This window comes from Setaria viridis, chromosome 4, assembly GCF_005286985.2.
Source record: "Setaria viridis chromosome 4, Setaria_viridis_v4.0, whole genome shotgun sequence".
Taxonomy (NCBI): domain Eukaryota; kingdom Viridiplantae; phylum Streptophyta; class Magnoliopsida; order Poales; family Poaceae; genus Setaria; species Setaria viridis.
In genome coordinates this window covers 39,598,828-39,624,891 of record NC_048266.2, presented here as the reverse complement: position 1 = coordinate 39,624,891, position 26,064 = coordinate 39,598,828, and the positions used below count along the sequence as shown (strand labels likewise).

General features: G+C 44.2%; 4 protein-coding genes across 6 annotated transcripts; 3 read left to right on the top strand and 1 right to left on the bottom strand.

Annotated features, from left to right (window-relative positions):
* The first annotated feature begins 884 nt into the window (after positions 1-884).
* LOC117854083 (protein LAZ1) lies at positions 885-5,813 on the top strand. Of its 3 annotated transcripts, none has more exons than XR_011898102.1 (9): positions 885-1,099; positions 1,308-1,657; positions 1,748-1,804; positions 1,930-2,038; positions 3,229-3,413; positions 3,496-3,584; positions 4,202-4,463; positions 4,751-4,914; positions 5,008-5,149. XR_011898102.1 is itself a non-coding variant. In XM_034736366.2 (9 exons), exons 2-9 carry the CDS (start codon positions 1,508-1,510, stop codon positions 5,341-5,343), a joined length of 1,440 nt encoding a protein of 479 aa, XP_034592257.1. In that variant the 5' UTR covers positions 922-1,099; positions 1,308-1,507; the 3' UTR covers positions 5,344-5,813. The 3 variants fall into 3 exon arrangements, 2 of the variants coding, with proteins under 2 accessions (XP_034592257.1, XP_072149473.1); XM_034736366.2 differs by having other exon boundaries at positions 922-1,099; positions 4,663-4,914; positions 5,008-5,813; XM_072293372.1 differs by lacking the exons at positions 885-1,099; positions 1,308-1,657 and having other exon boundaries at positions 1,749-1,809; positions 4,663-4,914; positions 5,008-5,813.
* A 489-nt stretch (positions 5,814-6,302) lies between these two features.
* On the top strand, positions 6,303-12,302 carry LOC117854082 (1,4-alpha-glucan-branching enzyme, chloroplastic/amyloplastic). The gene is made up of 14 exons (XM_034736365.2): positions 6,303-6,617; positions 6,699-6,767; positions 7,135-7,342; positions 7,450-7,519; positions 7,893-8,159; positions 8,262-9,168; positions 9,407-9,523; positions 9,629-9,691; positions 10,255-10,362; positions 10,911-11,012; positions 11,217-11,284; positions 11,382-11,463; positions 11,573-11,689; positions 11,791-12,302. The coding sequence occupies exons 1-14, from the start codon at positions 6,318-6,320 to the stop codon at positions 12,016-12,018; spliced, it is 2,706 nt and encodes a 901-aa protein (XP_034592256.1). The 5' UTR covers positions 6,303-6,317; the 3' UTR covers positions 12,019-12,302.
* A 2,742-nt stretch (positions 12,303-15,044) lies between these two features.
* On the top strand, positions 15,045-16,815 carry LOC117854084 (NAC domain-containing protein 22). The gene is made up of 2 exons (XM_034736367.2): positions 15,045-15,680; positions 15,920-16,815. The coding sequence occupies exons 1-2, from the start codon at positions 15,195-15,197 to the stop codon at positions 16,337-16,339; spliced, it is 906 nt and encodes a 301-aa protein (XP_034592258.1). The 5' UTR covers positions 15,045-15,194; the 3' UTR covers positions 16,340-16,815.
* A 3,626-nt stretch (positions 16,816-20,441) lies between these two features.
* Positions 20,442-21,682, bottom strand: LOC117851858 (chitinase 1). The gene has a single exon (XM_034733771.2). It carries the CDS (start codon positions 21,665-21,667, stop codon positions 20,627-20,629), a length of 1,041 nt encoding a protein of 346 aa, XP_034589662.1. The 5' UTR covers positions 21,668-21,682; the 3' UTR covers positions 20,442-20,626.
* Between the last annotated feature and the right edge of the window lie 4,382 nt (positions 21,683-26,064).

Genomic DNA, 26,064 nt, shown 5'->3' with positions numbered 1-26,064 from the left:
TGAGCGTTTCTAATCGTTCTTAGGGTAAATTTGTCACAAGTTGATTTTTATCATCTTGATATTACAAGGTGTGCTTGGGGCGGCAATAGGAATATAGGCCAGAGAATTTTAAAAGTGCCTGTTCACCTCCTCTGGTCGTCTGTCCCGATCCTTCGGTAACCAACACTCTAAGGATATCTGGTAACAAAAGATGCCTAGTTAAAAATAAATATCTATACAAAGGTCTGAAATTCTGAGCTGAACTTGTGTAGTTGCAGATACTCTACTCTGAAGTCCATCCGTTCATGCCATGAGCTGACACTCTATCAGGGGATTCGAAGTAATCCGATATGTGGTTGTCTGAAAAGATCTGAACTTGCAAAATAATAGACGAGGTATTCCCAATTTGACCTGTAGAGTGGTAAGGATCGCATTGCTTACAAGCTAAAGATTTGACCTGTGAGCTGTCCCAAGTGACAGCCACTCACTATCCATAATATTTTAAGAAAATTATCCATAGTCTGTGGGAGGCTCGTGCTCCTGTACTGTTCATGAAACCTGGAGTCGTAATCATCAGAGAGGCTCTGCAAATTCTTAAACCAAACATCTGCGGCTCTGCAAACTTGGAGCTGAAAGCATGCACAAATTCCATCGAACCAACCACTGCAATTTTCGGTAAAGATCCATCATGCTAGACCCAAGATTTGGATTGGGGGCTAGTGGGGCTATACGATCTGGAGTTGCTAGAAGAGCAGCAGAATCAGAGGGCCCAGAGAGCGCGAGGGACATGACATGACAGACAGCGACTCCAAAACAAAACTAGAAACGTTGGAAGCATGTGGGATGCCAAAAATCCACTCACATATCGCAGTCCCTGTCTCTAACAACTGTGATTCCGCCACCTAATCTTCCGAAATAAAACCAAACACATTGATAATCGTAAATAGAAAGAAAAAATTAAATAAAAAAAATCACCCTCCGGTCGGGCCTTCGTCTTGTTTCTCCGCTGGCTCCACGCCTTCTCTCGCTCTCGGCCTTTCTTTCCTTTCCTAGCGGCGACGACAGGGCGAGCGCCGCCGCGGCTTGGCCAGTTCTTCGTCGGCCGGCGAGCATCCGACAGGTATGCCCGCCCATTCCATTCCCTTCCCCTTCCTGCTGCGCGAAATCGAAAACTTAAAACCCTAATGCATGCTATTTGTATTCGGATCTGACCATGCATTTACCTGTAGCTTCGATTTTCTGCAGAATTTATCGGGTACACCCACTGTCCGCCCCTGCTTGCGGCTCCTCCTCATCTTTAGCTCTTATATTATTTTTCTGCTTTGCAGGTAAAGGCCATTGAGTATTAGGTGGAAGAAAGATCAGAATTGTAGGCACTGGCCCGGCTGCTCAAAAGGGGAAGGACTCCAGTCTCAATTGGGGATTGTGAACTATGATCCTCTATGAACCATACCCTGGAAAAGATTTCGCTCCAAAGGGAGCATAATCCGAGGAGAGCAGACAAGGGGGGCTGGGAGAAGACAGGGCGATGGCCTTGCCCGAGCAATCATTCTCTCTTCTCGGGAGCTATGCGCTGCCTCTCTGGGCTACCATCATCGCCGGCGTTTTTGTCGTCATCTCGCTCTCGCTGTCCCTATACCTGCTGCTCAACCATCTGTCAGCCTACAAGAACCCAGAGGTTGTGAATTGTTTGCCAGTGTTTTGAATTATTGGAACTATGTTTGGCTTGATCTCTTCACTCATCCACACCGCTTCTGTGTTCTTTCAGGAACAGAAGTTTCTTGTCGGCGTCATTCTCATGGTGCCGTGCTATGCAGTCGAGTCGGTAAGGTGCTATGTTGCTGCTTTGTCGTTTGCCCAACGGATTAATACCTATATTTGCACTCCAGTTGTAGGATAAGATCTAGCTCCAATTATATACTTCTTAACATTTTATGACTTCTCTTGCAGTACATATCATTAGTAAATCCATCAATAAGTGTTGATATTGAGATCCTGCGAGATGGATATGAGGCATTTGCTATGTACTGTTTTGGGCGGTATCTAGTTGCTTGCTTAGGTACTCCTCTGCCAATTACTTTACATTCCAATGCCATCGTCCATATCTTGGCCTCATTATGTAGTATTACCTAGAGTAAATTGCACTCACCATACAACAACTTGTCAGGTGGGTTCAGATTAGTCCAACAACTTGTAAAATGCTCAATCTAGTACAATAACTTGTCACATGGGTGCAGATTGGTCCAACAACTTGTAAAAGGCTTAATCTAGTATAATAACTTGGCATGTGGGTGCAGATCGGTCCAAGAACTTGTAAAATGCTCGAATTAGTGCATTAAATTGGTCAATCAATGCATCCGTAGTCCAAATGTTGTAACAAGCAACATATTTGCTAATGCCGGGCAAGACGATATTCACATCAGAACAAGTTATTGAACATTAATTTTTTTGAAGCGAAGTTATTGAATATTATTTGACCATTGATATTCATGTCACAAGGGTAACGTATTTTAGCTAGAACTAGAACCTTCAGTATTTATGAAATTAATTCGTATTAATTATTTTTATGCAATGATTTAATTTTAATTAGAAATATTTAATTTCATATTCAATATTGATAAGTTCACCCTCAATGTTTACATTTTAATTATATATTTTCTTCAGCTAAAAAACCAATATATTAATGCATACTAACAATACCTTTTAAAAGTTTGGTGTAAATATTTTTTTAAAGCCACATGTATTTGTTTAGAAAGTAAAACTGAGCGAAACTAGAAACATACATGCTTCTCTACGGTTGTTGAATACAATGTGCAGAAGCGTAGAAGAAACCTAAGGTCCCAGGGTCTCTCTTGTGGACTTTAGTATTTCAGTAATACCAATGGCGTAATTCTAAAATTTTATTCAATTTTAACTAATGAACAAATAAGTTATGTACACAATTGAGAAGCAACAGACAGGTCACAATCAACAACTTGACAAAAAATAAGAATTATTGATTGAAATAAAATTCACATGCCCATCTACTTTGCTTATTACGTTCTCGTTGTAACGTTTGGACTGTAGGTGCACCAATTTGCCAAGTTATTGCACTAAATTGAGCATTTAACAAGTTGTTGGACAAATCTGCACCCACCTGACAAGTTATTGTACTAGATTGAGCATTTTACAAGTTGTTGGACCAATCTGCACCCACCTGACAAGTTGTTGTATGGTGGGTGCAATTAACTCTATTACTTATTATGCTAGGTGGCGAAGATAGGACGATTGAATTTCTGAAGAAGGAGGGTGGCTCAGGTTCTGATGCACCACTTTTAGGCCAAGCATCTGAACAACGATATGTACACCATCCTTTTCCAATGAATTACTTGCTGAAACCATGGCCTCTAGGCGAATGGTTCTACTTGGTCATCAAGTTTGGGCTAGTTCAATATGTATGTGGTTCTTTGTCTTCCACTCCTATTGACTTTGCATTGACGGTTATGTAACTAATTCATTTTCCATGGCCTGGAACAGATGATAATAAAATCAATATGTGCTATTCTTGCGGTGATTCTTGAATCCTTTGGGGTGTACTGTGAAGGAGAGTTTAAGTTGAACTGTGGGTAAGCGACGCTGATTTCTTTCACTCACCGATCCTAGATTGGACTTGTCTCATTTGACCACATTGTTATGTTCTAATATTGTTGGGATTTCTACAATTTCAAATGCTTTTATGCTCATTGGACTTTAAAGTTTAAACAGTCAGCATAGTATGTATCAATCATAATGAACCACTTAGTATATCATAGACTCAGGTTTGCTGCACATCTAGTCCAGTTATGACTTGCAACTTCCATTTACCATATATGCTCATGTGCTTGATTTCATGGCCTGTCACATTATTGCCTTGAATATCATGATATTTGGTGTTTCATGTCGCGGTAGATGACTCCAATGGTCTGCGTACGTGACTCTGATACCACTGGATTTGTTTCCATTTTGTGTTTGCATCTAATTGATGGTGGGTATCACCCTCCTTAGTGCAACTATAAGTTTCTGTGTTAAATCTCGCACTAAGTGCAACTATAAGTTTTTTTGTTGTTTCATCCTTTTACCCTGCCTCATAATCTTTTGACATGTGCTTTGCATTGGTGAACTTGTTTGTGCATTTGATGATGTATATATAGGAGTTAAACAAATCATTGTCTTGCCACTACTGAACTATTTACTTGTCTGCCAGGTACTCTTACACGGCTGTGGCTCTCAATTTCAGTCAGTCATGGGCCTTATACTGTCTTGTTCAATTTTATGCCGCGATAAAGGATGAGTTAGCCCATATAAAGCCTCTTGCAAAATTTCTGACATTCAAGTCTATTGTGTTCTTAACATGGTGGCAAGGCATAGCAATTGCACTGCTCTTCAATTGGGGCTTGTTGAGAGGTCCTATTGCTCAAGAATTGCAGTTCAAGTCAAGTATTCAAGACTTCATTATCTGCATAGAGGTGGTTAATTTCTATTTTACCCTTTCAATACCTTCTGTGGCACTGAAGATTCATTTATGAGTTATCATATGGGAAATTTTAGTGTTGGTTGTTGGAAGAGGGCATGTTATATAGGTCGTTGTTTATGCATGTTTGCGTTTTTAATATTCATTTGAACTTTGAAGTAAACTCTGACAAAGTCTTCTGCACTCTGATGCAGATGGGTGTTGCTTCTGTTGTCCACCTGTATGTCTTTCCTGCGAAGCCATACGAGCTAATGGGTGATCGTTTTGTTGGAGATGTTTCAGTTCTTGGAGACTATGCTTCAGTTGACTGCCCTCTAGATCCAGACGAAGTCAAGGATAGTGAGCGCCCAACCAAGTTTAGGCTTCCCCAGCCAGATGATTGTGTGAGGTGTTCCACTGGCATAAAAGAAAGCGTCCGTGATGTTGTACTTGGAGGTGGTGAATATGTAAGGAAAAAAAGTTTCTACTACATTCAAATGTGTCGTCCCCTAAAACTATACTAGCTAAACTGAAATATTCCATTTGACTGAATCTTGCAGATTGTGAATGACTTGAAGTTCACTGTGAACCATGCTGTGGAACCAATCAATGAAAAGCTGCACATGATATCCCAGAACATAAAAAAGCACGAGAAGGGAAAGAAGAAAACAAATGATGACAGCTGCATCAATTCCCCCACATCCATGAACAGGGTAATCAGTGGGATTGATGATCCTCTCCTGAATGGGAGCCTGAGTGACAACAGTGGTCCAAAGAAAGCGCGAAGGCATCGCAAGAAATCAGGGTACATGAGCGCAGAGAGTGGTGGAGAGAGCAGTGATCACGGCCTAGGTGGGTATGAGATCCGAGGGCACAGATGGATTACTAGGGAGTGACAACTAAGAGCAATCTGTGGAGATAAAATATGAATCTTCCATGCCCGCAAAAAAAAAAATGAATCTTCCGCAAGAGTTGGCTTGTGGTGATAGGAGGAAACCCAGCAAAGTAAAGGTACCACGGATCTGTAGAGGGTTCAGGTGCAAGATGAGATCTCTGCCATGATGTTTTAGTGCGGCGAATAGAGATGGACAATCAGCCTGTTGATTCTTTCAGCTGACCATTTCAGCTGCTGTGGCCTTGATCATGTATTTAAGATACAGGCTTGCTTGGAGCAAGGGTTGGAAGGAAGCAATGTGCCTGTTCTGAATAAACTTGTGGAGCATAGCTAGTTCCCACAACACCACTTGTAAAGCACACAGGCTAGAACTAGTTACACAAAGAATAAATAGATGCCTCAGAGTTGAGGCCTGAGATGATGCTCTTCCAGTCTATTTTGTTTTAGGCTTTGATGCCATTATCATTTTCACTGCTCATTCTAAGATTGTCTGATTTTGAGGAGGGCCAGGACAGGCCGTCGTCACACTACGCTCGTGTGACAACCAGAAAAAAAAAAGCTGGAAACCTTTCGTTTGCTTCAGATGATCACATTCAAATCACACGAGCAAGCACATCTAACTTTCCACGTCCTTATCTTCATCGCTTGGGAAGAAAAACAGGCGGCCATTTGGTCTGCAGTTACAAACTGAAGAAGGCCGTCTCACACGCAATATACTCGTAGAAGCAAGATGAACTCTGCACTGCAAGAAAAACCAAAGGGAACTTTGCCTGATTAACAACATCCACAGCTCGTCGCGGATGCATATGAGTTTAATTTGTTAGAAAAGGTACACAAAAAGTCACTTTTGTGCTACGAGTTGCAATAATGCTCATCTGGCTGCACAAACCAAACAATCTCAAAGAGGAGGAAAACAGGGGCCCACGTGGCGCTCCCGGCCCGTGCGGGCCCACAGATCCGCCTCATGTCAGTGCCATGGCCTCCCCCTCCTTGTTGTCTGGTGGTGGTGGCAGCCGCGGCAGATTGCGACGGAGAAGAAAGCCAAAAAAAATCACGCCTTCATTGCGAGGGAGAGAAGAGGTTGAGGGGGGAAAAGACGCCAACCCAGCTCCGGCGCCCGCTATAAAGCTCGAGGAACTCCCAGTGCTGACAAGATGGGACTCACTCGCCGCCGAAATGCTGTGCATCACGTCGTCGTCTTCCTCTCCGGTTCCTCTCCAGCCCACGCGGCGCCCGCGCGCGCCTTCTGATCGGGCGGCGCCGCCAGGGATCGCGGTGAGCTGCGGAGAATCGGGTACCACTGGATTTGGTCCTTTTGTTTTTCTACTCATGGCTGGTTCCTTGATGGTTTTGCAGGGTGGTGGCAATGTGCGCCTGAGTGTGTTGTCTGTCCAGCGCGACGTTCGCCGGTCGGGGCCGGCAAAGGTAAATCTTTTTCCAAGATTGGAACGTGTTATTGCAGAGGAAATGGAATTCGGTAGTAATTTTAGAGAAAAACCTCTGGAATATGTCAATTGGGAGACGTTTTGGATTTGGGTGAGACTAGGCTCTATTGCTTTGTTACCAGTAACATCGATGTTTTATCAAGTGGATCTCAGACTTCAATTAAATTTCTTTGAATTTTTTAAGTTGGTTTTCTTCTGCCACTTTAATCCTTTACGACGTAGTAAGAGTTAAAAAGTGGTGTGATATACTGTTCTGTGGTTAATGTAGCAGCTAATTACAACATTGTCATGTACTAGTTTCTATTGCTACTATAATTCTACATCTGACTCTCATGCGTCTTTGCAAGGCCAAGAGCAAATTCGCCACTGCAGCGACTGTGCAAGAAAATAAAACTATGGAAGCTACCAAAGATGATGTCAACCATCTTCCCATATACAAGCTGGACCCCAAGTTGGAGAAATTCAAGGACCATTTCAGCTACAGGATGAAAAGATACCTGGAGCAGAAAAGTTCCATTGAGAAAAATGAAGGAGGTCTTGAAGAATTTTCTAAAGGTTAGGCTCAGCTCGTGCATTCAGAATGCATATTTATAGCATCTTTCTGCAGTGTATAATACTACCTTGTTTGTGTCATCAATTTTCCTCGACTCTACATTTTTCAGGCTATTTGAAGTTTGGGATCAATACAAACAAGGATGGAACTGTATATCGTGAATGGGCACCTGCTGCACAGTAAGTTCTAATGTTGTCGTGCAAATACTTGTTAACGATTTTTCTTTAATGTATGATGTACTGATTGAGTATGACATCATCATTTATTTTTTTCATTTTGCTTGTGAAGAGATGATTTCTGATAGCAGTTAGCCAAAAAAAAAGAATGCTATAACACAGGAGAGTAATCAAAGTTTGGCAATAGAAAATGGTTGGGAGATTTCATTCTTGTGCAAGACTTCCATGTCTTGGCTGAGGAGACTAAAAATATGTTTTCCCTTTTCTTCTTTTTATTCTGGTATTTAATGCTTATTTTTCTTCATATGGAAAAACCTATTTTTCCACTATTTTAATTGCATCTGACTTGGAGTTTTTTTTAAAATCATGGGTGTAGGGAGGCACAGCTTGTCGGTGACTTCAATGACTGGAATGGTGCGAACCACAACATGAAGAAGGATAAATTTGGTGTTTGGTCAATTAAAATTGACCATGTCAAAGGGGAACCTGCCATCCCTCACAATTCCAGGGTTAAATTTCGGTTTAAACATGGTGGGGTGTGGGTTGATCGGATTCCTGCATGGATTCGTTATGCAACTGTTGATGCCTCTAAATTTGGAGCTCCCTATGATGGTGTTCATTGGGATCCTCCTGCTTCTGAAAGGTCTTTCTACTGTCCTGAACCACATTGTAAACTTAAGCAATAAATCCTAACCCAGCAAAAATATATGACAAAATTATGGTACCAATTACCTCTGTTTTTCAGGTACGTGTTTATGTATCCTCGGCCTCCAAAGCCTGATGCTCCACGTATCTATGAAGCCCATGTGGGGATGAGTGGTGAAGAGCCAGCAGTAAGCACATACAGGGAATTTGCAGACAATGTGTTGCCACGCATACGAGCAAATAACTACAACACAGTTCAGTTGATGGCAGTTATGGAACATTCTTACTACGCTTCTTTTGGGTATCATGTGACAAATTTCTTTGCAGTTAGCAGCAGATCAGGCACACCAGAGGACCTTAAATATCTTGTTGATAAGGCACACAGTTTAGGATTGCGAGTTCTCATGGATGTTGTCCATAGTCATGCGAGTAATAATGTCACAGATGGTTTAAATGGCTATGATGTTGGACAAAACACTCATGAGTCCTATTTTCATACAGGAGATAGGGGCTATCATAAACTTTGGGATAGCCGGCTGTTCAACTATGCTAACTGGGAGGTGTTGAGGTTTCTTCTTTCTAACCTGAGATATTGGATGCACGAATTCATGTTTGATGGCTTCCGATTTGATGGAGTTACATCAATGCTGTATCATCACCATGGTATTAATGTGGGGTTTACTGGAAATTACAAGGAGTATTTCAGTTTGGACACAGATGTGGATGCAGTTGTTTATATGATGCTCGCGAATCATTTAATGCACAAAATCCTGCCAGAAGCAACTGTTGTTGCTGAAGATGTTTCAGGCATGCCAGTCCTTTGCCGGCCAGTTGATGAAGGTGGAGTTGGGTTTGACTATCGCCTGGCAATGGCTATCCCTGATAGATGGATTGACTACCTGAAGAACAAAGATGACTCTGAGTGGTCAATGGGTGAAATAGCGCATACTTTGACTAACAGGAGATATACTGAAAAATGCATTGCATACGCTGAGAGCCATGATCAGGTACCATGCGTTATATTAGAAGGGAATATAGTTATGTAGTAAAGTATCTTATTTCCTTGTATATTATAAGGTACCTTTTGAATATTTTAATCGGATTTCCATCCTGATTACTAGTAAATAGTAACTGCATTAGTTATTACTGAAAGTTTACCATGCCCTCCTAAGCATGTCTAAGAATTTGCAGTCACATACGATTTATTTACTTTCTACTGGAAGTTAATTTCTTGCAAACTTTCAGTCTATCGTTGGCGACAAAACTATAGCTTTTCTTCTGATGGACAAGGAAATGTACACTGGTATGTCAGACTTGCAGCCTGCTTCACCTACCATTGATCGTGGGATTGCACTCCAAAAGGTTCCATCTCTCCTCAAGTATTGGTTGAATTTGGTTTTATATTATTCTTGAACGTATTCCATCCCCTCTTAATTTATTTTTCTTATTGTGTATTAAACGCTCCAGATGATTCACTTCATCACAATGGCCCTTGGAGGTGATGGCTACTTGAATTTTATGGGGAATGAGGTAAAATCTTGATCTATTGAAAATGTTCCCCATTAATAAAAATTTCATGTACCCTTTCTCTTTTTTTATTTGAGGTTTCAGCATTAAGGGTTGTCCCTCTGTTTTCTCAGTAACCCAACTTCCTGACCGCTATTTGAACTATTAATATTAATTCTGAATAATGCTTGTCTTTGCACATGAAATGTGGTCTGTTTATTGCTGGTAATCCTCTTGTGACTTGTCCATATATTTGTACAACATGGGATACATTTGACCTTCAGTCTTTCACCATTCGAAGGAAACTGCTTAGACAGTAGGGGCCTCCCCTACTGTATTTACCTCAAAAAAAGGAAACTGCTTAAGTGTCACAAACATCTTACAGAGGTGCTATCAAGTCTTTCATCTGCACCATGCTGGAATAAACAAACGAGTTTTTCATCAGCTACCTATGCTTTTACACATGAGAGTGATCTTCAGTGAAGTTAGTTGAACAAAATGGGCAGCTGCATTTCATTTCTTATGTCTTTCTTCTTATTCATAGTTGTAGTGGTGTGTGCTGTGATTGATGAGCAATTCTCTTATAGTTTGGTCACCCAGAATGGATCGACTTTCCCAGAGAAGGGAACAACTGGAGCTATGATAAATGCAGACGTCAATGGAGCCTTGTGGACACCGATCACCTGCGATACAAGGTTATATCTTTGAACACAACCCTTATAGTTTTTATTTCTTGTTTTTTTTGGTTTGTTACGGCACCATTATAAGCTCGCTTTGACCATTACCTTTTCCTTTAATCGCTGTCTCTGATACTAGCTAGATGCTGTGAGTTCCATACTATTGCATTTTTACAGTGAGTTCGATTTCAAGTAAACCTTTCCACACTTATTTAAGCTTGTCCTGGTAAAGCCAACTTCACCAAACCATCACTTGTTACTTAATAGATCGATCACATTTGGCCAGTGCAAACCTAATACTTTGTTGACGCTTATGTACTGGCATTGCTAAGTGCATAATTTCCGTGCATTATTGGTATGACATTTTCTTAACTCTACTTTGCAGAGATAGGAACAGGTTTCTCAATGATTGGTTGTTTTGTTAATATAAATTATTTTTTAAGAGCATATGTTAAACTAAATATCCAACCGAATGTCTATTCTGTCTGATTTCTCTACAGTTCAAGTTTCCAATTTATTCCAGCTAACATATCAATTTTTTTTCTCATTGCTCTAATGCTGGACAGTACATGAATGCATTTGATCAAGCAATGAATGCGCTTGATGAGAAATTTTCCTTCCTTTCATCATCAAAGCAGATTGTAAGCGACATGAATGAGGAGAAAAAGGTAAGGACTTGAGAAATTCTTAGTATGAGAGTGTTACACCATTCGATTCTTTCTTAGGAGGAGTATTAACTCTAGCTTGTGCTATATTTTACTGATTATGATGAGATGTAATTTAGGAAAGCACAATGTGAAACCCTAGCCATTTGATTCAAACAGTTTGGCTTGCTAAAATATCCTTTGCAATTTATTTGTGCTTGCCTTCAGGTTATTGTATTCGAACGTGGAGATTTGGTTTTTGTTTTCAATTTTCATCCCAAGAAAACTTATGATGGGTAAGTGACACATTGCAAGCTTTGCCTTTTTGAAATCCCCTTTTCCCTGTTGTATAACGTGCTTACTCTCGTCTCCACACTGGCAACTAATATGCAGGTACAAAGTTGGATGCGATTTGCCTGGGAAATACAGAGTAGCGCTGGACTCTGATGCATTTGTCTTTGGTGGACATGGAAGAGTAAGTAGTGGTGATAGATGCTGGAAAAATGTTTTTTTCCCTCCTTTAATTGGTGCCATCAGAATTGTATCAGGCTGCTGTGTTTACAAGACTAATTGTTGTACCACAGGTTGGCCATGACGTGGATCACTTCACGTCACCTGAAGGGGTACCAGGAGTGCCTGAAACAAACTTCAACAACCGCCCAAACTCATTCAAAGTCCTTTCTCCACCCCGCACTTGCGTGGTAATGTTCACTTATGAACTACTTCTCAACTGATGAACTGATGAGCTGAAGCTCTCTGTCGCAGTGCAATACCAGCAACTGACAAAACACTTTGCTGTCAGGCTTACTACCGTGTGGATGAAGAGGCTGAAGGGCTTGAGGGGAAAGCGGAGACAGCTAGCTCTCCAGAAGTCATCGAAGTCGATGCTACCCCTTCTACAGAAGGGTATGGAGAAGCAGCAGACAGGATGGCAACATCTGGTGGCAAGAAGTATGGTTCGACAGAGGATGCTTCTGGCAAGAAGGGAAGGAAGCTTGGGCGTCAGTCATCCGATAAAAGCACCAAATGAAGCCATATGTCCTTGATCAGGACTGGACTGGCTGCTGGCGCCTTTGTAATAGTCCTCCTCTACTGGACTAGGTGTTGGTGGCCTTGTAATGGTCCTGGTCTGTAGCTCATAGGGAACTGGTGTCATCACCGAGTCCTTCGTGTGTATAGTTGTCTAGAGGGAGAAGAATAATGAGGGAAGCGAGTTGTGCTCATACAGAGGAGCCATGGTCTTCACCTGGCTAAATGCGCCCTGTATGTAAAGGAGAAGTTCCTGTCCAGAATAAAAATTTGGGTTTTGTTGTACTTTGTACTGCCGGCCTTGATGAAGGTTTTCCGAAACTAAATGTTGATGTGCAGATATAGAAGCATATCTCTGTTAGTCTGCAGTACTAATACTGAAGACGAAGCTAGGAAGCTGCTTCATTCTTTGTTCCCTGTCTGGTTCACATTTGATTTCAGAAGGTCAGGTCAGCTCCACTTAAGCTCAGGCGTCACATAGGTGTCTTTTCATCTCTCACAGTATATAGTACAATTTTTTCTTTGCAACAAAAAGATGGATCACTAACGGCCTTTTCGTCCAGGTCTTCCAACTCAAGATGATGCATTATCGCCACCACTCGGAGAGCACTGAGGTGACTGACCCACCAATAGAAGCTTCTCTTTTTTCCTCAACACAGAATGGAACGGTAGTAAGACTTGGACCGCTTCAAAGAAGTTTGGGATCCGATCTCCGGTTGCTTGGTGTGTGGTGATGGGCGAGGCTGAATGTCACTGGAGGAGTGCAATGCAACCATGGACTTGACTCTCCGGACAGCAACAACATCGAGCGACCAGGAACAGCAACGACTTGCGCATCGAAGAACCGGTCCAATACAATAGATGTGGATGGGAGGGATGGCTCCAACTCCGTTCCCAAGTCTTGCTCTCTTGATTTATATGGTACAGCAACCTGGCTCATCGGTTGTCTCCAGTCTCCTAGCACCAGACAAGTCCACGCTCTTTCTTTGTTTATGGTATGATTTTATTCCTTTTAAAGCACGCAAGAAGGAAATGTTTGCCTTTAAATCCATAATAAAGATGGCCGCATCAGTACTTGTATTGATTTGAGAGAGAGAACTTGAGATTCAAAAGATGTTCTTTTATGACTGGAAACTCAGTGCAGATTTTGTTTTCCCCTGGGATGAAATTTGAGGTGATTACTGAATGCAAGTTCTGTCAAACACAAGAATGAACCAGGAAGTTACACCACTCACTGATAGTTATTTTATTTCCTTTCCTTGTTGAGGAGAGCCTTAGCAAAGGTTGCTTCATAGGAAGGCACATGCTAAAGTGCAAAAGGTTATTGCTCTGATTTGGACATATGGTAGATTGCTAGTGGCGTGCATAGTCCAAGCAGGTCCACAGTTGCATGCGAATGGTGAGGTGCCTGAAAAATGCAACCACTTTAGCCAACCATTAGTCTGCTCCTTTTGCGCAACTGCAGCAGCAGCCGCCGCCGCCGAATTCTCTGCAATGATTTCATATCAGAAAGTAATCCGATGGATCAGCTCGTCAAAAAGGAGAATCATTTCAAGACTTGGAACGATTCAACGCGGTTTTAGAGAGACAAAAGAAAGGATTGGAGATATCTGAAGAGAGCACCTATGTGCATATGTCCCCTGCTTGGGATTTCTCGTGAAAGTCATGGCAGCGATTTCAACTGTCAAAACATCCATCCATCCGGCAATCTTGTGGAAAGTGGAAACTGATGGTGTCTGTTTGCTTGCATTTTCCCTCTTCAAACCGTTTCATGGGGTTTACCACTTCAACGTACGCATTCTGTCAAAGAAAAGCTATCAGCGTCATACCCAAGGGACGAATTCTACACGTACAGCTGCCTCTACAAAGTGATGGGACTACGCATCTGTGGTTAAAAACGGCTACCTCTACACAGCCATAACTTTTGAAGCAACGTGTGCTTGTTCCATGATTCCTGTAAAATTTCGCAATTTCTTTTTCTTTTTTTCCCGAATAAGATTTCGATATTTCAAATATGACCTGGTCATGGAAAAGAAAGGTGACTAACAGACGCGTTTATTTTTTTTTAAAAAAAAGGGGCAGCGAAAGCAAAAACATTTGCATTCTGTTCTATATATGCAGATAGTAAGAACAATAAAAAAAAGGCATATAGTATGAAACATATATAGGATAGGATAAACTAACGGGGTATGGTCAAGAATGCATGGCTTGGTAATATACAGTAATTAAGCCGGCCAGAGATGATTCTCTCCGCATCGTTGAGAAAGCTACGTCTGCCCAATCTCATCAAAACACTACGGGTAGCAGCACATGAACTGAAATCCTCGATAATGTTTATCTACTAATCGCAGTGTAGACACTAACGTGCTCTGAATTCATTTAGTGTGCACCAATGGACCAAGTCGTCTCGGACCACTTTGCAGGCTTGCAGCCACTCACTTCCTTTATCAGGATATTCTTTTTTTTGCAGCACTCAGTTCAGTAGGTGTCCATTTTGTTCGATTTCTGGATGTGTGCAGCAGAAGGAAGAATTAACGAGTTATACATATTATATATATAATTTGTTTTTGTAATGCAGTAGTACAAGTTGATTTTCTGTTGGTACATAAAGTTTGCAAACTGAATTTTGACATTTTTCTTTCTTTCTTTCTTTCTTTCAAATAATTAAACTAAACGTATATGACATGCTAAAGTAACTCACCAAAGATATAGCCGCCTTAACCCTATTTTCTTTTCGCTGAAGAAATAAAATGCTTCACATGCATCGCTATTCACTAACACTCAACTCCGACATGCAAATATAGTCGCTGAAACTACTCTTTCCCAAATCATAATTAACTCCCAATGCAAGTAAGTAAAGTAATATAATGAGCACTAAGCAGTCAGCAATCAAGAATTCCAAGTCTTAATTTCCACACTCACAGACAGCGCACCATTATAGTAAAAGTCAGCCGTGACGCTGGAGAAGACCCGGAAAGAGACGAGAGCGCATCAGCCACACACTTTCCTTTTCCTCTCAGTCGCCACCATGCATGTCCCTCTCTTTCTTCCCCGGCGGGCCGGCCTATATATGCAAAGGGGAATCACTTCTCTCCTCCCAGGTCTCAGCTAGCTCCCATTCATCGATCGATCAAGCAGCAGCAACAACTACTCGATCATTAATAATTTGCTAGCAAGATGCGCTCTCATTCATCGTCGGTCGGCGGCGCGGCGGAGCTGGAGCTGCCGGGGTTCCGGTTCCACCCGACGGAGGAGGAGCTGCTGGAGTTCTACCTCAAGCAGGTGGCCTACGGGAAGAAGCTCAAGTTCGACATCATCCCCACCGTCCAGCTGTACCGGCACGACCCGTGGGAGCTGCCGGGCCTGGCGCGCATCGGCGAGCGCGAGTGGTACTTCTTCGTGCCGCGGGACCGCAAGCAGGCCGTCGGCGGCAGCGGGCGGCCCAGCCGCACGACGGAGCGCGGGTTCTGGAAGGCGACGGGGTCGGACCGCGCCGTGCGCTGCGCCGCCGACCCCAAGCGCCTCATCGGGCTCAAGAAGACGCTCGTCTACTACGAGGGCCGCGCGCCCCGGGGCACCAAGACCGACTGGGTCATGAACGAGTACAGGCTCCCCGACGTCGTCGTCGACAATGGCGCCGCCGCCGGCAACTCATCACCCAAGGTACGGTACATGAATACGACATTGACTTTGACTTAGCGAGTCGTCGTCGTCGTCGTCGTCGTCTCTGCTAGTAGCTACGATGGAGTAGCTAGGTGTGCTTGATGGCCCTCGTAGCATCGCGCGTGCTTTGAAAAGTAGCGGCCTGTGTCATGTCAATTGTCAGGTCTAGCATGAAAGCAACGTTTTTCTTTTCTTTTAATTCTAAGTCTGATAGACGATGCGTCGATCGATATGAGCAGGAGGACATCGTGCTGTGCAAGATCTACCGCAAGGCGGTGTCGCTCAAGGAGCTGGAGCAGCGGGTGGCCATGGAGGAGCTCGCGCGCGCCTCCGCCTCCGCCACGCCCTCCGCCTCCCACAACACCGGCTCGCCCGCCGACTCCATGTCGTCCTCGGACCAGCAGGGAGAGACGACGACCATGATGATGATGGGCGGCGTGGCCATCCCGCCGCTGGCGACCATATGCATGAAGAAGGAGGTGGTGACCGAGTCCACGGCGGCGGTGCTGAGGCCGGCGACGCTGAGCCTGCCGCAGCTGGAGGTGGCGAAGCAGCCGGCGCAGCAGCAGGAGTGGATGCAGGACCCCTTCCTGACGCAGCTGCGGAGCCCCTGGATGGAGAGTTGGTCGCCGTACTACGCCAGCGTCCTCAACTTCTAATCGATCAAACTAAATATCGTTACAGATCGATCGATATACCTAGCTACATATGTAGTTTTACGTACGACGTATACGGGGTCGAGTTTATTAATTAGATGGCTAGCTAGATACTCCCTCCGTTCCAAATTATAAGTCGTTTTGACTTTTCTAGATACATAGATATTATTATATATCTAGACATAGGGTATATCTAAGTGCATAACAAAGTCTATGAATCTAATAAAGTTAAAACGATCTATAATTTGGAACGGAGGGAGTACATACGTATATGCATGTATACATAAGTATGCTATCGTACTACCCAAAGTACGCATGCAACAAATTAACAGCTAGGTAGCGTGTACGTTGTCATCCATGCATGGTTGCAGCGGCTGGAGCTCTTCCTCATCATCTAGTTGCAGTTTGCAGAGGTCGTCAGTTAATTTCACTTTGTACAGTAGCAATGTTTTCCTGCTGCAATATATATATCGCTGTAAGGTTCCTGGCCTCTCGCTTGGCGCGCGTGTCCTGCCACGCGTGCGCGATGGATGCCCGGCCTCCAGAGTTGTTTGGGCCGGCCCCTTCATTCGTAACTGCTCGTTATTTCGAACTCATTCCTATTGTTACAGCTTATAATAGTCTGATCTATAGCATACACACACCACTAGGAAAAGCCTCATCAGTACCAGTTAGGAATCCCTTTAGTACCAATTGCGCAACCGGTATTGCTAGTTCCCTTTAGTATCAATTGCGCAACCGGTATTGCTAGTTCGGTACTAAGGAGGGCCTTTAGTACCGGTTGAAATAACCGGTACTAAAGAGCTATTAAAAAAATAAAAAAATGAAATCCCGTCACTGGCCCCCGCCACCCCACCAGCCGCCCCCACCCTCCCGCCCCGCCGCCGCCGCCCTCCCGCAGTCCTCGCACCGTGCCCTCCCGCAGCCCTCTGCCGCCTTCCTGCCGTCGCCTCACCTCGCCCCACCCGCCGCCGCCACACCTCATCCCGCCCGCCACCGCCTCACCTCGCCCCACCCACTATCGCCCACCCGCCGTCGCCTCACCTCGCCCCACCGCTGCTCCTCACTGCCGGTGAGGGCGAGTGGAGTGGGGAGGGGAGGGAGGCAGAGGAGGTGCTGGTGACAGGAGAGGAAGCGGTGCTAAGAGAGAGGAGAGAAAGATAGAGGAAGATAGGAGGGAGGCGGAGAGAGACGGGAGCGGGTAGCGGGGGGGGATGGATAAGGTGGACGAGAGCTCCTTTAGTACCGGGTGGGAGCTCCACCCGGTACTAAAGGTCATCCATTAGTACCGGGTGGAGGCTCCACCCAGTACTAATATGCCTGAGGGCCTTCAGTATCGGGTGGAGCCTCCACTCGGTACTAAAGGGGGTCATGAGGGGATTATCCGTTAGACGTGGTACTAATGCTCACATTAGTATCGGGTCCAATTCCACCAGCACTAATGCAGTGGATGAAAGGTCCATTCCCTGGTAGTGAGGAAAAATAGGCCCACGAGAGCCTTAGTGCCGTTTCCGCTGGTGTTCATGTGCCTCGCGGGTGCGTGACATTGCCACATTGACGCTTTGCGTGGTCCGGCCATCAACTGATAGTTAGAGATACATCACTTCAAGGATCGCCGACCTCCGAGGGCATCGAGTTACTGTATGCGAGTGCTAAAAAAATTACCGATCGCTACATGTTGTTTTGAACAGTGATATCCCACCACGTATACGCTGCATGTCGCTAGCTTCAGTCGCGTCCCATATGTAGTAGACGCATGGTAGTCCCAGCTCGGCGCTTGCTCAAGGGTCGTGGTCCCAACCTTGATGGTCGCGTGTATCCTACGCGCGGAGCATTCCAAGAATTGTCTTTACCTCGCGATTGTTTCAGCGCGCTCTTGCTCACTGCCCCCTTCCATCTCCGCCTACGGACCTCACCCCGATGCTTGCATGCACCGTCGACGCCGTTGTCGCCTGCGCTGCCCCCCCTTCTTTGTTGCCGCCTGCCCGGCTGGGCCACCCCAACCCGCCGTTATTGCAACTCAACAAACTCGACCTCCCTTAAAGCTATTCACTCCTAATGCCCGTCCCTTTGTCTCCTCCGTCGTGGTGTTCCCCACCCTCAATTTGTGTCCGGTCCGCACCACTGCGGCAACAACCGCTTTCCTAGTTTTTAACGCGAGCAACGTCCCCCTTTTGTTCCCCTACCCTATTGATGTGCCCATCCTGGAAACATATGTGCAGCCGCACGGTGCTATGCAATTGACTTCCAACGCCATTCTTCCACCTACGATGACCGTTGTGATCTGTCGTATATGAGGTCAATGACAAGCACTCGGGATGCCATTGCCATCTCCTCCACCAGGTACAAGTTTTTGAATGCTTATGCGCCGTCCTCCTCTCTAATTAATGAGGCATTATTGGCTTAGCAGGTTAGGTGAGCATGCAAATTTCAGGAACTCATGGTACTACGGATGCCTTTCTATGCGCTACCAGTGTCACATAAAATGACCTTCCATCCCAACTTTTGTTGAGTTTGATTCTTAGTCCGGGTGCTTGCACACTCTACATCAGAGAGCATTGTTATCTACTCCCTCCGTTCCAAATTATAGGTCGTTTTGGTTTTTATAGATACATAGATATTATTATGCATCTAGACATAGGGTATATCTAAATGCATAACAAAGTTTATGAATCTAATAAAGTCAAAACAACCTATAATTTGGAACGGAGGGAGTACATTTTGTCTCTTCATCACTAATTGCACCGAAGCTCATCTTCCATGGGCGCGGCGTAGCGCGCCAATTTGCTGGTTTGTTACATTCTTTAGTGAAACATACCCAACTTGGTTTAGTTTCCACCTCACTCCGATTACAGGTAGTTTTTTTTTCAGTAATAGGACGTACCCGTCAATATAAAGAAGATATCTTGCGGTGACTACATTAATATTAAATATACAATCCGTTGCGTTGCGTTGTTGCCATTACATCATATGACCACCCAAGCCGTGGCGGACCCAACGATACAACGGAGGCTGGTCGAGTAAGCTACAGCTAAGAAATTAGTGATGTTTAACACTTGGAAGAAAAATGGAAAAATCGAGATGATTGTGGGCTGAAATTTCCGCTAGCCAACGTGGGCTGACTTCCTTCTTTCCTTGCAGTGTGTGTGCGTGATGGACAGGGCACGGCCCAAAACGTAACGCGTCCCGCTCTGCAACCCGCCGGAAATTAAATCGCCAACGGCGATCGCGCCGTGCAAAATGCCCCGGGAATGCATGTAATTAATTCTTCATCCTGTTGGTTTGCTGACAGGCAACACTACACTACATGACTCTTGTGAGTGTGGCGTCCGTGGAAGGGTCGACGTCGTCGGAGACATACGTGGTTTATTCATGCATCACATCGGATGCATCCATCCAAATGTCTTGCTCACGTGTGCGCTGGCTGCTGCGATCGAGCTACCTAGCTAGGTGTCCTTTTCCAAATGAAATTGAAGCCACTTGCAACTAGCTAGTGGCTCTGCTGCAAGAAGACCAGCTAGCATAACTTTTGTGGAATTTCCATGCATGCGTGCCTACATGCATGTTGCCATCATGCATTCAGATCGCCACTAGTTTGCACGCGCGCTTTAGTTTTTTTTTCCCAACTAGATAGTATATATGCATATTGTTGGGTGGATATATATCTATTTGATATATTATTCCGACCATTTAATATCTTCTACTACAAAGATATACTTGGTGCATGCGTAGTTGCGTACCCACTAGACACGTGCACTCAGCTAGATATTTTTGCATTGCATTGGGAGGATTTCAGCCAAACCTCCTGCTACGCTAGCGTCGATTTTGATTTGTTCATACATGAAGCTGGTTTTATTTTTTATTGTTTTTAACTTTTTATATGGAAAAGCTAGACCGCACCTGAGCGTTTTTAGAGGGTTCCAATGCAACACGTTTATAAAGAAAGGAAGAAGAAGTTTTTTTTTTGGTTGACTGATCAAGAAGAAGAAGAAGATTTATAGCAACGTTCTCCATACTATCATAATAAGCACGGCAATGAAATGCACCGAATTCACCATTTTGTAATTATTCGACTTGTGAGTATTGACAATGCGCGAACACGAAATTGATCGCTAAGCATGTATTTTTGTTTATTGCACTGATGATTCAGTAGCATATAGTAGTATTGCTTGCATTATTCGTATACACTTGTTGTGAACTCTACCTTGTAGTGGTAACAGCTCTTCTTGTGTGTTGGTACATATAAACAAGCAATATATGTACTATTTTAGTTAAGATCGTTCGGCTAGCTTAGCTGCCGAAGGGCCTCTGGTTGTAGCAGTCCAAGTTGGACCCGTAGCTGACCCCGAGCATGTCGCAGTAGCGCTTGTAGAAGCCGATCCGGTCGGCGACGCGGCTGTCGACGCCGCGGCCGCACTCGAGGCCGCCGTTGATGATGTTGGTGATGGCGCCGTAGCCAGGCAGCCTCCCCGCGGTCTGGTCGGCGCTCGTGGGGCTCCACTGCCCCGTGGAGACGGCGTGGCACGACGGCTTGGGCGACTGCGCCGTCATCCAGAACCAGATGGCCGCCTTGAAGGCGATGGTGGCGTCGGCGGCCACCTGGTCGGGGTTGCCGAGGAGGTCGGCGCCGATGGCCTGCCCCGCCGGGCCGTAGTTGTAGTTCCAGGACAGCTGCATGGGCCCGCGGCCGTAGTACTGCTTTCCGGCGGCGCAGGGCCACTGCGAGCTGGGCTGGCAGTAGTCGGACCCCGGGTTTTGCTCCTGCTTGAAGCAGTAGCCCCACGAGTAGGGGCCGTCGGGCGCCGTGGCCCACCCGCCGGTGGTCTCGTGCGACGTCTGGCCCAGGAACGCCGCGATCTCCCGTTTCCGGGTGTCCAGGTCGCCGGTGGTGCCGAAGCCGGGGAAGGCGTTGGCCGCGGCGATGAAGGCGGCGTAGGTGTAGAATCCCCGAGCCGGGCACGCGTTGTCGTTGCGGTGCAGCAGCATCTGGTCGAACAGGGACTGGGAGATGATGGAGCCGACGCCGCCGCCGCCTCCGCCTCCGCCTCCGCCGCCGCCGCCGCCTCCGCCTCCTCCGCCGCCGCTGCAGCCGCTGCACTGGCTCTGGCAGCCGGTGCCGCAGTAGTCGGAGGTGGTGCCGCACCACCCCCACTTGCTGCAGCACATGCAGTTGGGGCACACAGCGCCGCCGGCCTGCGACCCGCACTGCTCGGCGCGCGCGGTCACGGCCAAGGACGTGGCCAACATGGCCACTACCGCCAGTGCTCTCATCATGGCTACCTCGATCTGTGGCACGAGCTGTTTTGTGTGCCAGAAGCGGTGGGCACGCATGGCCTTATATAGCTAGCTAAGCTTGGTGTCTCGGGGCTCCAAAGTTGACAGGGGTAGAGCTAGCGAGAGAAGGATATGATGGGGTAGATCCGTTGCATGTATAGTCGTCAACTCTAGGAACAGTGGTCGTACTGGATTGATATGATGTTACTATCTTATTCAGATGGAGACGGGCTGGCTGTACGTTAGCCACTAAGTAGAGCGGGGCACATCACATGCGATCCATGGAAATGAGGATCGTAGTGCGTGCAGTGTGTGGAAAGATCGTTTCGTCGATCTGCCACACTTGCACGCTACACATATATAGCTAGCAGCCTTAGCTACTGGCAGGCCGCCAAGTCAGAGTCAAATTTGACGAGAATGCATGCATGCATGCATATACACATACTGCTGCAGCAAGTCGTATATGCGTACGTACACATACTACGCACCCCAGCTACCTTTGCTTTGACGAGGTCCGTCGACATCATAATTCAACTTAATTGGCGGCTGGCGGCTAGCTGCTAGTGCTATGCCTAGATATCCACCACGATCGAGAGCAACGAACAAGTGCATGTACGTACGTGCGTGGAATTATTATACATCTTCGACTACCATGAATAGTTTTGGATAGCTCATGAATCACATGTGTATACGAAAAATATTGGATAGCTCATGTAATCACACGTGTATACGAAAAATGCATGTTCGCATTTGTGCTCCACCATGGCAGCGACACATTTTTCCCCACCTCTACATGGAGCATTGTTTTGGGCCCATTGTGGGAGAGCACGAGTAGAGAAGATGGGAAAATAACCATATGTAAAAAAAAATTGTTCCAAGAGTATAAATAGTTATTTGTTCTACGAGAACAATAATTATTTATAAAAAATATTGGACTCAAGAAAAAACACCGGGAAAAAATAGGTTAGAATGATATGATGCGTGTTTGCAAACAATTTTAATTCTAATCTGCATACAATGGTATGATGTGTGTTTGCATTACATCACAAGCAAAAATAATGTTCATTAACAATGACTGCAAACAAATGATGACTACACATTTGCTTTCCCTTCCTGACCATTTCATGATCTGCAATGCGTTTAAGATAGAACATAATGCATAATTAGAGAAAATCACTAGAGGTTGAAGACTTAGCAATATTTCACCTACTTTAAACATTAGACTGCCCTTATAAAGACACAAATATAGGGCTGACCACCAGAAAAAAGATGAAGTGATAAAAAAACTAGCGGTAATAGAGGACAGCTGAAAAAAGACGCATGTAAGATCATAAAAGTTGTGCTAGCTTCTGTAGGTAGTTAGTACAATTGGTCAATTGCTAATAGTTTGTTTGTGATCTCCTACTACTGAAAGCAACGCATTACAGACTGAATAAGGGGTGATATGGAAAAGAAATGGTAACGGTATTGCTTATAGTATCACTGTTTTTTGCTTCATGCATGCTTCTCAACAGGTAGCTACAAGCATGAAGTTGATCAATAGAAAAACGAAACAGATGGCAGATTGTCAGACCATTGAAAAATGCTTAAATCTGAGCAGAAAAATGCTAGAGTAAAATGAATAATTTGGTAGTTTATTTAGCATATGTTGCTTACAAGATGAAATATGTTAGCTCAAAGTGACAAAGAGGACTGCATGTGTATTGAATCCAGCAACAACTCTGTCTAGATACCAGTGCTGGTAGTTCTATGTGACCTAATATTAAGGCAGCCAGTCAAAATGAGTTACGAAATTCCCAACTAAGCAATTACCTAATGGAGTACACTATTTTTCCTACACATAAACATACTGTTGCCTAATCAGAATCATATTATTGCCTAATGAAGCCTATTATTTTCGATAATCCAAGACCATATTATTTCCTAGTTTCTGGCCACATTATTTCTGATTTAGGAACCATAGTTTTGCCTAATTCTTGCTCATATTATTGCCTAATCGGGAACCATATTTTTTGCCTGAATACTCTTCCTAATATTTGCTACTTCAGAATCATAATTCATAATGATATCATTGCCTAATGAAGTACATTGTTTTGCCTAATTCATAATCAAATTATTGCCTAATGAAGTACATTATTTTGCCTATTTCAGAAGTATGAAATTGTATAATGCTTAGTACTATTATTATTGTGTTACTGTCTAATGAAGTACAATATTACAGCTGATACATTCTTTCTTAAAAGCGAACCGGAAGGTGACAAAAGGGCATCAAAAGCTGACAGTGACAAGGAGAGAGGATATGTACATGATCGATCTATGAGTAAGAGAAAAGAGGAATAACCTAACAGAATGACAGATCAGCCAAACACCAACTAGTTGGCACAACTAAACTATTTGGAAGTGCAAATGTTATGGAACTGTGTATATATTCTGAACCGTTGATTAAATAGAAAACAACGAAGTGGAAGTCCCCATTGACCTATAGTCAGTTAATTTTCCATTCACATACAGTCAGTTAATTTCAGATATTGATACAGATCTACAACAATCAAAGAAACATGAGAGTATATTCATATTTAATCCTAGATAAATTCATCAACGGTATTTCAACACTGTACTTTGGAACAAATGCACGCTACAAGTATTAACCAAGTCATCGAAGCTACAGGATTTAATTAACGGTATGGAGAACAGAATTACCTGTAAAACCTCTTTTTGAGGAGAAGATAGCCCTGTGGAAAGAAGCTCAACAGTGTTATGAGGCATCTCAAAAAGCTTCATTTGCTTGCAGAGCGGGGAAAGTGTGTAATGGAACAAAACTCACATATGGAATTTCTTGATACCCTTGTTCTGCCTCAGAATATGGTTCAGCTACAGGTGCTGAACGGGGCTGAGTAAAAGTACTGGTGCTAGGCATTCATTGTTACTCCCGGGGTGGAGTAAAAGTATTGGTGCGCAGGGGGAGGACTATGAGGATGCAGTTGCTGGCCGCTCCCAGCCAGAGGCAGGGGCGGCGAGGATTGGAGAAAAATGCTTCCGGAACCTAATCGCTCCCTTATTTGCTATCGAAAATTTTATCCTCTTTATTTATTATCAACTCAAAATTTATTCCCTATATACCATCAACAGTGTTAAATTAGACATGAAGAGATATTTTTACCTTCATGATATGGGGACACATCCATTGTAAAATTTGTATCTGATTGATTTTGCATTCTCAATATTAGCCCCGATTAAATTTTACAACAATATATCCAATAAAACCGTATTTTCTCCGAGGATCGAGGAAGAAATGCGCAGCTTGAGAGGGAAGGATAAGATTGCGCGTGATAGCCATCGGATGATAGATGAGCGATAGATACGTGCGGCTGTGCAGTGTGACAAAAATACAGCCGGCCGATATGAAGTCTTTACCTTTAAAATATAAACAACTGTTCTCGAAGTGAAATAACATTTGTCCGTTTTTCAGTGTGTCTGTGTTGGGTACATGTGATGGTGTGATGGAACCATTATGATGGGCTCCAAAAAAGTAGCTTTTCTAAGATGGGCCTCTAGTCTCAGGCCCATGCCCTGATGGGTTTGACCACGCTTTGGCCCAGAGTTTGCTTCTGACCGAGCCGGCCCGTCCTGCTGTGAGAACAAGGCCAGAGCTTTGTGGCGGTGGGGAGAAATGGCGGCTTTGTTTCGTGGCAGTCTCTGGCTCTCAGCTTGTGCTGGTTCATCTCTCGGCTCCAAAAGCCACACCTCTCACAAACAAACAAACAAACAAAACCAAACCAAACTGGACGGTGCACGCATCTTCTTCTCCAAAATTCCAGGACAGCAAGAAGGGGAAGAAAATATCTGTTGTTAAAAGAGGACACGCGTGCACCTGCTTCCTAGCAATATGAAGATAGTGTGCCATCTATATTTCTTTGAATTATGAAACATAAATTGTTCTAGGTGCGGCATAAAACAAATTTTTTTGTATATGTTACAAAAAGGGCCCCTTCCATGCGTAACTAATATTTATACTTTTCAAGAATATGCATGAAAAGCTACATATTTTTAGCGAAGAAGAATAAAGATGTCTCTCCCGATATTCCAATTCAAACGCGACACGTAAGAACCACCTACCAACATCACATGATTTCATACCGTACATTTTTCGAATACTCAAGAAACTTTGCTTTGTTTCCATTAAATAAAGCAGGCCTGAAACTTGTCATTTTTTCAGTATGTTCTTGGTGTGTTCAATTTAAGTACCCACACTATTCATCATGCAATAGTTCATCTATGACATTTCACGGCCGATCTATTCCCAATCAGAAAAAAAAATATAATTTTCCCGTCAAAAATTATATAATTTCTTTTCTCCATCCATTTTTTCGCACCAAAAAGACAAGTGAGATACCAAGTGTGCGTGAACTCTGAACTTGAGACGTGCACGAAGATACTACGAGGAGCAGTGAGCA

Bases quoted from the DNA above. Each gene is read 5' to 3' on its own strand.
- LOC117854083 (XM_034736366.2), top strand. From the start codon at position 1,508: ATGGCCTTGCCCGAGCAATCATTCTCTCTTCTCGGGAGCTATGCGCTG. The intron at 1,658-1,747 runs GTTGTGAATTGT...GTGTTCTTTCAG, and splicing joins CAGCCTACAAGAACCCAGAG to GAACAGAAGTTTCTTGTCGG. The intron at 4,915-5,007 runs GTAAGGAAAAAA...TGAATCTTGCAG, and splicing joins TACTTGGAGGTGGTGAATAT to ATTGTGAATGACTTGAAGTT.
- LOC117851858 (XM_034733771.2), bottom strand. From the start codon at position 21,667: ATGCGTGCCCACCGCTTCTGGCACACAAAACAGCTCGTGCCACAGATC.
- LOC117854082 (XM_034736365.2), top strand. From the start codon at position 6,318: ATGGCCTCCCCCTCCTTGTTGTCTGGTGGTGGTGGCAGCCGCGGCAGA. The intron at 6,618-6,698 runs GTGAGCTGCGGA...ATGGTTTTGCAG, and splicing joins CGGCGCCGCCAGGGATCGCG to GGTGGTGGCAATGTGCGCCT. The intron at 10,363-10,910 runs GTTATATCTTTG...AATGCTGGACAG, and splicing joins CCGATCACCTGCGATACAAG to TACATGAATGCATTTGATCA.
- LOC117854084 (XM_034736367.2), top strand. From the start codon at position 15,195: ATGCGCTCTCATTCATCGTCGGTCGGCGGCGCGGCGGAGCTGGAGCTG. The intron at 15,681-15,919 runs GTACGGTACATG...CGATATGAGCAG, and splicing joins CCGGCAACTCATCACCCAAG to GAGGACATCGTGCTGTGCAA.